The sequence below is a fragment of the Netta rufina genome (assembly GCF_964035555.1).
Source record: "Netta rufina genome assembly, chromosome: 4".
NCBI lineage: Eukaryota > Metazoa > Chordata > Aves > Anseriformes > Anatidae > Netta > Netta rufina.
In genome coordinates, this window is record NC_140127.1 from 41210867 (window position 1) to 41223071 (window position 12205).

The 12205-nt window shown below is 40.5% G+C and overlaps 2 protein-coding genes across 5 annotated transcripts in view; one reads left to right on the forward strand and one right to left on the reverse strand.

Moving 5' to 3' along the window:
• The window catches only part of SCLT1 (sodium channel and clathrin linker 1), a 45041-nt gene extending 40689 nt beyond the window's left edge, over positions 1-4352 (forward strand). The window contains exon 21 of the mRNA XM_084286422.1: positions 1727-4352. Coding sequence (XP_084142548.1) covers positions 1727-1789 — 63 coding nt within the window. The 3' untranslated portion in view covers positions 1790-4352. The remainder of the gene's footprint in view (positions 1-1726) is intronic.
• A 156-nt stretch (positions 4353-4508) lies between these two features.
• JADE1 (jade family PHD finger 1) overlaps positions 4509-12205 on the reverse strand; it is a 42788-nt gene continuing 35091 nt past the window's right edge. For 3 of the 4 annotated variants that reach the window (XM_084286419.1, XM_084286421.1, XM_084286420.1), the window contains 3 exons: positions 11246-11776; positions 8756-8873; positions 4512-8121 (listed from right to left, as the gene is read on the reverse strand). In XM_084286419.1, the coding sequence (XP_084142545.1) occupies positions 7220-8121; positions 8756-8873; positions 11246-11776 (1551 nt within the window). In that variant the 3' untranslated portion in view covers positions 4512-7219. Of the gene's footprint in view, positions 8122-8755; positions 8874-11245; positions 11777-12205 lie in introns of all 4 variants that reach the window. The other variant, XM_084286418.1, reaches the window with a different exon arrangement.

A 12205-nucleotide genomic window follows, 5' to 3' on the forward strand; every position in this document is an offset into this window, starting at 1 on the left:
GGACTTCATGTAGTGACTGAAGTGTCAGTGAAGCTCCAACAACTGCTTGTTGCAGAAGCAAGTTAGCTAGAGAAAATCTGCTCATGTTTGTGAAGCATCATGGAATTGACTTGGCTGTGTGATTCACTGACCAGTTTGGTAAAACAGTTTATGCTGACTGATGTTAAATCAGTAACTCTTTCAAAGTAGTGATAATTACTTTCCTTACAAATTGTGTGCTTTGAGAGATGGATCTAGTATGGATGGCATCATCGTTTCTCCTTTCACTGCTATAGGTTGAGGTAACTGATACGTAGTTGTTTCAGTTTTCCCATGAGAGATTTTGAAAGTATTTGAAAAATGCTAGACATCCATGTGGCATATATGTGTGTCTTCAGTAGGGCCTGCAGCAATTACAGCCACAGTTCCTGTATGCTAATAAACCATTCTCTTCACATGTTTTAAGCCTTTCAGTAAAATTAGAAATGTAAACCTGGATGATCAGGTGGCATGTCAGTAAAGTACTACAGCATGAAAATATTTAGTAGTGGCACAATTGGTATATAATACCAATCAAAGGCATATCATGATGGATGTCCAGCAGGTCTGGGACCTGAATGTGATGGCATCAGAAGAAGGAAATCTATGAGAAATAGCAGCACTGATTTTTCCACTCAAAGGGAACAGACTCATAGTATATTTGTGTATGCAAGCAAAATACTGCTAATGAAATTAAATGTAGTGTTATATTTATTCTGCTGAGATTTTGTCAGTACACTGAATTTCTACAGGGGAAGAAGGCTACCTTGGAAGGTAACTAACCCCTACGTATTGTAGGGGTTACTATAAAGGTAAGGGACTTACCATAAAGGACTAAGGACTGGCTGTGGTGGTTGGTTGATTTAGGACTGTACTTAAAGGGGTGGTTCCATGTTGGTTCCCCTCTCCCTGAAGAAACAAAGCTTGTGCCATATATAGAGCACCACAAACCTATTTCCAGAGACACAGTACAAACCAGAAATGTTTGTTGATGTAGGTTAAAGTCTAATACTCCAGTTTCCCACCTTTTTTCTTTCTTTTGATGTTTTCAACATTATTTCAAGTCACTGTTGCACTGTCATGGTGTGCATTCGCACAAAATGCTGACTTGGCCTTTCTGAAGAACAGGCAGGGGGAGGCAAGGCAGGAGGGGGCTTCTTAAAGGTATTAAGGAGATGAAAGTAAGGCACAGTAGGGTTGTCAGACAGGTTTTTGGCTCACTGCTGGATTGTAGGCTGGAGCTTTTTGCCTTCTAAGCCAAAGGCGACTGTTTCTCAGTGGTGCGTTATTGTGCACTATAGTTTGTGTGGTACTTTTATAGGAGAGATGATTATGAAGAAATAATATATTAAAATTATCAGTGGTTATTCAATGACTATGAATCTTAGCTTATTATTAAATAATAGTAATTCAATGAAAAAGCATTAAAAATGCAAGATAATGTTTGCATAGACTGAAAATGCGTGTATTCTATATAAATACCTTTAAGCGTACTACCTAATCTTTCCTCATCTGTAATTCTTTGAGATCTGAAATAAGATGCAAGCAGTAATCATCTACAAAATGCATAATAAATTCTTCTGTTTACCCCAAATACCAACTTAACTAAGCTTGTTCCCTCTCCATAACATTTTCCATATTGAATGTGTACTGTTACTTAGATCTTAAAAAAATTTATAGGAAGCTATCTGTTTGTTCTTAATTACAGCTTAGCGTCATAACTTCACAGAAGAAAAAAGCTGCTTCGCTAAAGGAACTGGAAAACATTTAAAAAGATGTATTGTGTCATTCACACCATGTTGGAGTTAAGAAGATTGCTGGAGAAATCTTATATTGGAGCATTAAAAGCAAATGCAAAGCAAGGCTTGTAAAAGTTTGTATAAACATTTTCTGTTTTACTCAGGTAAGAAGGAAGGGTGGATGAAGATTCTGTCTCTGCATGAGTAGTAAACATAGGGAGAAGACTGCAAAATGATGTAATTAAAGTTCTTTAATGTAGCAGATGGAACAATCTGATACAGTGCTGTGGCATATTGGTCAGTTTTGGTCTTAAAAAAAAAAAAATACCAGCTATATCCAGCTACAGAAGTGTTTACAGGCAATAGACGTTATTACACTGAAGTTCTTAAGCAGCTTTGTTCACATACTGTTAATACCAGTTTTTTGGTAGTGCAGTAACTTGGGAACATTTTGAAAATCTTTTACAAGGTGTAGTAAGACACCAATTACATCATGAATGTCAAACAGTTGCTGTTTTTATGGTAGGTGTTGTAACTGGGAAATGCCTCCGTTGCCTTCCATTTTTACGAATTCACTTCAGTTTGTTGTGATGTCCCTGGGAAACAGTTAATAAATAAAGTTATTTATTTATGATTATTCTTACAGATAGTTTTTAAGGACCGTAATTTTTCTTCAGTTGTGCTTTTTTTTTTTTTTTTTTCCCTCTCCCCTAGTTACAACTTTTCAATCATTCCTTGCTTTTGTGTTGACATGCTGTCTTGGGTGGTATATGTCTGGGAACCTTAGTTCTCTGGTACTTGAATTTGTACAAGGGTGGTCATCCAGCTTTTACACACTCTTACATAGTGTGTTTGAATTCTACGGATGCCAGTATGTGGCAATCCTCTTGTGTTCAAGTTTTTCTTTGATAGATGAGAAATTTCATAAATATTATCCTCAAATTCTAGCTGAACTATTTTCTTTCAGCGTGTATTACAAACGTGATACATGTAACTAATTTTGAAGTGCTGTCATTTTGAACTAAATTTAATTTCTTGTCATCCCTTTTAAATGTGAAGAGTGTAGTTCTGTTTTACGGCTTCTAATTCAGTTGATCAATAATGCTTACCCTGCTTATCTAGTGCTTGCTGAAATGCATTGTTTTGGGATAACGAAGACCATGTGTCTGTCATAGTGGATCTTCATTGCATTTGTGTTTTAGAGGACAGATGGGGTTGATTGCCATGTGGAAGTATGTTTGTGGCATCTCCAGAAAAGCATGCTAGTCTGTTAAAGTAGCGCCTGTAAGATGGAAGCAACCTCAAGGAAAAATTCTGATTACCTCAGAGGAAGTTATTACTTCTAGAGTTGCACACACTTCTTTGCTCATGCTTTTGCAGTCTGATATAGGCCTGCATCCACCATAATCTGTAGTTTTGCTAAGACTTCAAAGATTTTTAAAGCAAATGGATTATATTGTCATGAAACTCCAGACAGTTGTTGCAGCGGGATTTTCATCAACCACGTATATGATATAGAGGGAGGTAAGTACCAGGCACCTTAACTTTCATTTGTGTAATGTGCGTCTGAAATGCTGACAGACAGCCTGGAAGATTTTGTGTGTGCTATGAATCCCAGTCACTCCTTAAAGGATGCTCTGTGAGGTGAAACCTGGCTGAAATTGGCAGATAATTGTGTGGTTTTAAGCAACAGTATTTTTGTTCCTTTGTTTCTGGAGGCACAAGACTTCATTAGCTTTTAATGGTGGCTAGTACTCACTTTAGCTTTTGATGAAGCTCTTGTGTAATGGTTATTTGCTGGAGTATGAATTACAACAACGCAAGCATGTGAGAGTAAAGTGAAGGGGCATCAGAGCAGTCATGGCAGATGAAACTGGAAAGAATCAGATTCTCTCTTTGATCTGTCTGCCTAGTTCTCTGAGCAACTAAAAATTGGCCAGGTAGGAAGGGGCGTGTGGTCTAAGTTTAGCTCATCATCCACCCCCTCCACTTCATTCAGTTTGGCTTCCTCAGGGGTCTTCTGGCACACCGCCCACAACGGCTGTTCAGAGCTGAAACAGTTGAGATTTTTCAGCTTAGGTAAGTTTTGTCTTTCCTAGTGATACCAGGTTATTTAATGGAGTCAAAGAGTGGTCTTTGCAAACGTGTCTTGGCTGTTTTACATTTATGTATTTCTTTTTATACATCTTTGAAGAGTCTGGGTTTCCCCTGCCTTCCTTTCCCACCCTAACGCTAGTTCATGAGTGTTTTAAAGATGCTGTAGTGTGATGCTGTGCTTCCCATTACATAAGAAGTGCTATAGCAACTAACATCTTGCATTGCTGAGTACAGGCACTTGGTGGGGTGTCTGTCCATTCAGCCTGCTTATCTTGCAGAGTTAACAGGTAAGAAACCTGACTTACCCTTCCAGTGGAACATGAAGGAAGATTTTGGACTTCGGAAGGACATTGTATATCAAAGAATTGAAATTCTTGGAGGTAAGTAACATGTCTTTGAAGATACCAAGAAAAAGTAAGTATGCAATTTGCTGTTGATTGGGTGGGCACAGCTGTCAGTAATGAAGCCCTATACTATTCCTAAACAAAATATTTTCTCTTGCAACCTTAGCATGCATTTTGATACCTGTAATGATCCAAATTAAATGCCTCTTGTAACCGTGAAAGTTGTTGAAATCATTGCAGTTAAGTGTTTATGTGAAAACCCAAACAAAGTCATTATTGTAAACCACTGTTGCAAACATATTGCAAAAATTTACAGCATTTATTCACATACAGACAAAAAGGCACAATTCTACTGAATATTTTAACAAAAAATACAGCTGTTTTCAACTAGGTCTTTATAAATACTTCAAAAAAGGGGTAAAATAAATACAGGATTGGGCCATGTAATATAAAATAGTCATCTCTACATATACTTTTTATTTCTATCTGTTTCTCTTCATGCACCTTTTTTAATTAATTTCAGCTGAATGGACACCAAAGCTAGGCACATAGTGAAAAATCTTCTGTACAAGGTTTTACAAATGTAATGACAAATTTTTCAATTTTCTGAAATTAAGATTTGTACACAACACGTATAACCCTTCATTTAGATTTGTGTGAGTTCATAACCTAACAAATGGCATTCCAGGCAACTTTACAAAAAGTTCAACTAGCCTACAGTTTGACATAATACACCAATCATAATCAAAGATTTCTTGGTCAGTCTGCACAAGGAAAGGTAATGCTCAGAAACAGAAATTAAGCAAATGGTCTATCCCAATAGAACAGAGGGCGTGGGTTTGTATTGTCACTGCTGCTTACGACACCTCTTTGTTGAGCGCTAAGCATGGGAGACAAAACTATCCTACAGATCTGGTCACACTGCAGTCATCTTACAGCTTTTTGTAATTGGGGTGGGGGAAAAAAGCTTTTTTGGTTTTGGTTCAGCATAACTTGAAACGTTAGAAAGCTTATTAACCTAAACATCAGGGAGCAGAACAGGTAAGGCATTAATTCTGCACAATGTTAGCATTCATAATAGTGCAAATTAACAAGATACCTCTTTCAAATTGGTGTGAGGTTAAATGTTTACTTAGAATCAAAATTTAGATTATTCCATCTATGGCTTGACAAACAATTCCTTACATGGTCGTGAGCTTCTTACAGAAAATAGCAATGCCTGCCTTGAAAATGTTGCTGTATGTCGAGTAGAACTACCTGCACTTACCTTTTGTCTGTCGGTTGCTGATCAGGTAAGTGCTTTCATTTCATCACATCCCAAGAGCAACTACATCATTTCACGTTCACCTGTGCCCTGTTTAATTTTAACCTGTGTGAGTCGTGAGGTCAATCCAACTTCATGGATCCAGCAATGGTATTTTAGAAGTATACCATGTTAAACAAAATACCCTTTTCTCACCGTCACCCCAAACACTATCAAAAGGTCAAGACTTAAAACTTTTAAAACACAAATGACAGGGATGCATTCTGTCAAAATGTGTAAGTAAGCGGTAACTTGCATAGCAAGATGGGGTGTTAATAAGCCTTTTTTTGATTGAATCCTCTGGAAGACTCAGTTATGGCAGAGTTCTACTGATTTTAGAATTTTCCCTGCTCAAGACGGAAGGGTCTAACATTAAAATGTAAGTGAACGTGGTAAGGGCAGGCTAGGAGTGAAAAATAATGGGATTTTGTTCTTTACGCCTGTATTTCTGTAGCACGTTGCCTGCTTAAACTTCCTTTTAACCAGTACATACCTGACTTAAATCTATGCAGAATTCCAAATCGACAGGCTTCTAACAATCCAGTTACATGTGCACTCAGTACAAAAAGTACAATAATGAACTATTAATATTATTGCTCATAGCTTACTAGTTATTGCCATTTGCAATTATTTAAAAAAAAGTATGCATATGAGTTCCCTCTTCCATCAAATCTAGTCCAGAATAGAATACTTTTTTTTCTTCATTTGACTGTAAAGAGCTAATCACAATTTATTGCCTTTCCATTTTATTTAAAAATATATATTTATGTCCATTTTAAAGTAACCCTTTAGTGTCATAAGCTTGGCTTTCCCAGTACATACCATTATTAGTGCATACGTGGTGGGCTTTGGGAAATCCTAATGACTAGTGCCTTAGAATAATTTTTCTAAAATTGTCAATGTATTCCAGGAGGCAGGTGACTGACTAAATGCTGCGGGTTATGCCAGAGGGCCCAGGAACCCACAAGCCTGCCCCCTTTCTCAGAACTAAGCTACACACTCAGCCTGAGTACCTTGAAGCGGTTGCAGTGTATGGCAGCTGCAGCCCTGACCTGCCCCTTCCTTTTTCTCCAGTGTAACACCCCAGTTATGTCTGGTTATCTCGCAGACCCAGTTGCACCTAGACTGGAGCTTGCGGAGGGTTTTTGGCTGCCACCTGTTCTCAAACTGAGTGCAACAAAAACATTCTGCAAATGGAGGACAAAGACCTACCACCAATCCAAGGCAAGTGACCATTTTTAAGGGGGTGTAGCAGTGCAATATGGTTAAATAAATAACCATCTTTGATTCAATACACACACTAGGTAAATTAAGAGCTTGTGCTTTTCTGGAAAGCAGGGGAAGGTAAGAGAATTGTAACAGTGCTGTTTTGCTAAAAGGGATGAATGCAGCCTACTTCCCCCTACCCACCCTAGCCCCCTAAATGTTTCTGTGAGTTACTTTAGTGTTCATCATCCTGGTTTAGTAGTGATGTCATTTCTCTGCTTGCCCGGAAAGGTTGCAAATAAAGGAGATAGAAACTTGTCACAGAATGAGCTGGGGAGCAAACAAATCCAGCTTTAAGAGTATGTAAACATGTTTATACAGCTTGGGAATAATGGGTTATCAATCTGTCAGTCCGTAGTCACGTCTAAGAACTCTCCCCTCTCACACCAATAAATAAAGTGAAGTTGGCTTGTAGGCAGTGACTCTACTGACCATGGTGCCACGCTGCCCCGTCAGGATGCCAAGATGCTTCTCCTAATAATGTCCGTTCTCCTGCTGATAGAGCTGTTTGGACTGAGCCTCTGCTGTCTGCATTTTTTTTCAGCCACTTCAGTTTCTGAGTCGCTCATTTCTGCATCGGGGACGTACCCATCATTCTCGCTGTCAGGCTTTAGCTTGCTTTTTGCCCTGTCCTTCGGTGAAACTCTGCCCACGCCCAGGTAGGGATAGCTGGAGTTCTGGCGGCATGTCTCCTCTGGGCTCTCGCCCTGCTGCTGCCTCTCCCCCTTCTTTGGAATTCGGAATCCGCCCCAGTTTTTCACTGGGCTGGTGGGCGTCGTAGGCACTTTAACTACTGTCTGATTAGAGTTTACTTTGACAAGACCCCCATTGCATTTAGGCACTATATCTCTCCGTGTGCCAGGTGCTGACCTACCACTGGAGTGGTTCACAGCCCTTTTGTTTTCTGATTGCCTCTGAGAGAGTTCTGTGGGTCTCAGTGGTTTGTGGTTGTGTTTGGAAGTTTTTTCCTTTAGTTCTGCCTTGATTACCTCGCATTGTGGACGATTGTCTCTTCTTTTTCTGTGGTCTGGCATAACTATGCCGTTTTTCTGCTGTGCTGATACAATCCGTGTTTCTGCAAAGGTCTTGTCAAAATTTAAAAAGCTACCTGGAGCCGCGCCACCTTCCCTCTGGTTGGGCTGCCTCAGCATGGACTTGCTGTTGTTCCCAGAGCTATTTCTTACTCTGTCTCTCTTGTGTGGTTTTTTCAAAGAGTGCGTTAGAGATGTGCCCATTTGTTTCCTGAAGAATGCAGAATGCCATTTTAAATCCTCTATCTTAGGGGCGTCGGGACCCAAAGATGGACTATTGAACAACACCACGTTTTCCATTGACGAGAATGAGGAAGGCACACCTAAATGTAAACACACTGGGTTAGTCAAGCAGTCCATGTCTGGGCAAACATAACTTTTGATTTGTACTTATTTAACTCCATTCTTCAATGTAAGTGGGTGTTTGGCTGCCTACCCAGCATCTTTACACCATGACTGTGTGGCTATTTCCCGGTTTCCTAGTTAATACGGTAATTTTGAAGTTGCTCCTCTAGGAGAAAAGACTACTGTCAGTGAGATTAGGCAGAAGGAAGTACGTTGTTGCAAAGAAACATGTACTAAATACTAATGCCGTGGCACTGATAAAGCACAAACCTACTAGACAGCATATGGCACTTGAATGTAAGTCACGGTCTCTCTGTCGTAGAAGGAGCCATTAAGGACTCGCAGCAGACAGGACCTGAAGCAGCAAGCTGCTCCGTGCCCATCGGTAAGAGCGCAAACGTACGGGTTTCTATAGCAGCGTGCCCACCATTAGCGCTAGGCAAATTCTCATTTTTTAATTCCAGTCTGCCAATGCCTGGTGGACTATACGAGATTTTAATGAGAATAAATGAGGTCCTGCTTGTCCTTCAAAATTAGTCATTAGTCTCTAGCCAAATCTTTCAATGCTTGTGCCTGTGGTGGTGTGTGAAAAAGATAAATGCTGAAGCATACCTGAAACTCTTTCTTGTTCCAACTGCTTTGCGTAGATGTTAAATATCTGTTCTTGAACTTTGCAAACAGATCTCTTGATTTTCTCCCTTCGGGTCACCATGTAAGTGAGATTACGCACCTAGAAGGCATCAAGTTGATGAGTTTTAAAGGAACTGTGTTTCTATAATGCTGTAACTCAGTGGTTCAAATAAATTCAGCTTAAGTACGATACACCATTTTAACAAGGTATGTTGAAGAAGGATAAATTTAAATATACATATATATTACAAGACAATCTTAAATACCATTTAATTGACAGCTTAGGCTATCGGATTTTGGAGGCTCACAGTGCAGAAGTAAATTCTATGAACACTTGTATCGTATGTATATATGTACATGTGTATATATACACACACATACAAATCTAGAGAAATGCTGAAAATGCTTAAATATGCTCAGTACTATATAGCCCAGCACCACTTGTTCCCTGTTGTTTGAGACCCAACAAGAAATACTTAATGTAGTATGAAAATGTGGAGGCCTATTCACTGGTACCATTCTTTATATTGACCCTGCCATTGTATGGTAATTGTTAAAAGTGAGGGCAGGCCAGTCCATCCATGCCATAGCACCAGGGAGGTGGCAGGGACTGAAAACAGCAAAATGTTTATGTTGACAGGGGCTAGTTTTTCAGAAGAGAACTACATCTCTGGTCTTAAAATGTGACTTTCTAATCTAGCAGTAGTGTAAGAATTTACTTTCACAGCTGTCACTCTCAGAGCTTAACAGTAGTGATGGGGATCACTGAGGAGTTTATGGGATTGTTTTCAAGGCTCCTCTCTCAATTTAGCGTAGCCACACACGGTAAAAGGAGTGCTGTTGATCAGAGCCTTATGGGCTGATCTCAAATTCGCTGAGGAGGAGACTCACTTTAATGTGTGTTGAGGGTCTCCTGTATTAGGCTCCCAGTCCTGGCCCAGACAGCACTTCAGATATTCAGTAGCTGTCATTACTTTGTGGATTTGAACTGGAAGGCATTCGTCTAGCCTGTTACCCTTCCTGGTACAGTTCACAGCCTTTTGTTCTCTTCCTTGTCTGATCCGAGCCGCAGAACAAAGACACATCTTGTCCACAAAATTACCTGTTTTATTAGGTGAACTGGATGACACCATTTAGAAATGTTTCTAGATGGGTGACACTGTCACTAATGTAATTCATAATGAAGTCTAACAGACAACCTGAAGAAGAGCAAAAAAAATAGGCCCCTTTTTTTTTTTTAGCATCTGAGTTCTCTTTGATGTATGTATCAGTGAGAATAATAGAGTAGTAAAATATTAAAAGTGGTGCTAGAACGATGTATCCTGTTTTGACACCATACTTTAGAACAGAAAGGATACATACAGAATCGTTTAAGACCCAGAGAACACTGTGATAAACTCCACTTGTTTAACTGATCAAAGGGAAGAATAAAAAAGATCTTGAACATGCTGAACAGAAAACAAAATACAGAAGGTAGCAGCAGTCTAACACAGGGAGAGAAGGATCACAGGCCGGAAGTTGAAACCAGAGGAAAAAAATATTTAAAAACCTCCAACAGCAACTCATTAGAAGAACAATTAGCCACTTGGATCCTTTACAAAGGATGCAGCAGATAGATCTATTAGCACCTGCTGCCCAGACTGAAAGACAAGATACAATTCTGGAAGAGGTTCTTGTTCACCACCAACCCTGTTAAGGCAGGACTTTGTGAGTCAGGTTCTACTGGTGGCCTGCATGAGCTGGACACTGGATATACATGAAAAACTAAACAAACTGTAGTACGCTTCCTGGCTCTTACATTCCTTAGTGTCTCTAGTATTTTTGTTGTTGTTGTTGTTTGTTTGTTTGTTTAAAAAAAAAAAAAAGAGGAATTCAGGTGATTTCAGGATCAGATGTGGTTAGAACACCCTACTGATCCTATTCAACTGTTTTTAGCTTATCAACCAAAATCAAACAAATCTGAACCTAATTAACTGGAACAGCCTACCAAACCTACTACATACAGATAGTCCAATGAAATACCGTCCTACCATGCTGTGCCAACAGGAAACACACTTGCTCCAAATCAAGGTAAGTTTCAGACCCTTCCCTTCTTGTGCACAAGGCAAAAGGAGCAGAGAAAGCCCTAAGGGCATCTGGGGGTTGCAGTACATTCCACAGCCATCGGTGTTAGTAAAAAAAAAAAAAAAAAACCTCAGTGCACAATCCAGTTATAAGGGGACAGCATACTGCAAACCAAGAGCCAAGGGCCCTGTGAACTAACCCTCTGGCTGAAAAAGGTAATTGACATAACCAAGTATTGGCTCTGAAATTTAAACAGAAATAGCATTAACCATCTTGTACCAAGCTGACAATACCACCTCGAGTTGCACGGGGTGCCTGCATGCAGTGGCAATAACCGAGCATGTTGTTTAGAAACAGCTAACGAAGCCCAGCACACCTTGCACAAGCACAGGCAGTGCAGTGGCTTACCCGCTCCAGATCCTGCCGGAGGTGTGTGAAGAGCTGCAGCCTTCTGAACAGAACGTCCTGCTCTCGTTTGGCCAGATTGTCCTCTTCATCCTTCTTTGGGGTAATCAAAGGCTTATTGAAGTTGGCTTTTCTTTTCAGCTTCCAGTACTCGTAAAGGAATCCCACCGGCTCCTCGGGCAGCCGCAGCACATTAGCCACTTCCGAAGACTCAACAAAAGTATAGAACTCATCCTCCAGCTGCTGGAGCTTTTGCTTGCGGAGGCTGACTCTGTGGGCCTCCTCCTGGTTTTGATCCATGCTGTGGAAAGGGTCGATGTGGGCAGGAAGAGAGCTGTCCTGAATCCCGTTCCCATTCTCTTGGCCCGGGCTCTCACTGAAGGTCTCATCATCTGCTTTTTTGGTGGAGCTGTGCTTGGGACAGTACGACTTGAATTTCACCTCATCATTCTCTGCCAGTATCGTCTTCATCTCCAAGCCACGGTCAAACGCACAGGTGACGTGAAAGGCTGTTCTGCAGTTCTTCACTGAACACTGCACAAATTAGAGGAAGATTCATCAAATACAAATACTAAGAAGCCACTGTGCCTAAAACTATTTAAGCGGCCAGGACTGCTTTGGAAGAGCAACCCCATTACCAGGCTCTGCTTCTAAGCTGCATGTACTTTCTTGCTCTCTTTTAATTAGGTTTACAATTTAGTGCTTTCAGGCCAGGCAACGACCAAGTGGCCCAGTGGGACAGGAGTGGTTAGCCCCTCCCTAGCCCAACCACACTATTCAATAACCAGCAAACCCGCAAGCAGAGCCACTCACTTAAAGCAGCGTTACACAAAGCAAAGTGTTCCTCCTTTGACTATGCCAGCATGAGACGGGAAAAAAAACACCTCAGTGGCTGCAGGCCAGTCTGATACTTTAATTGAAAGTCTTTCCCAGCACCTGGACGCATGCATGCTACCCAAAAGG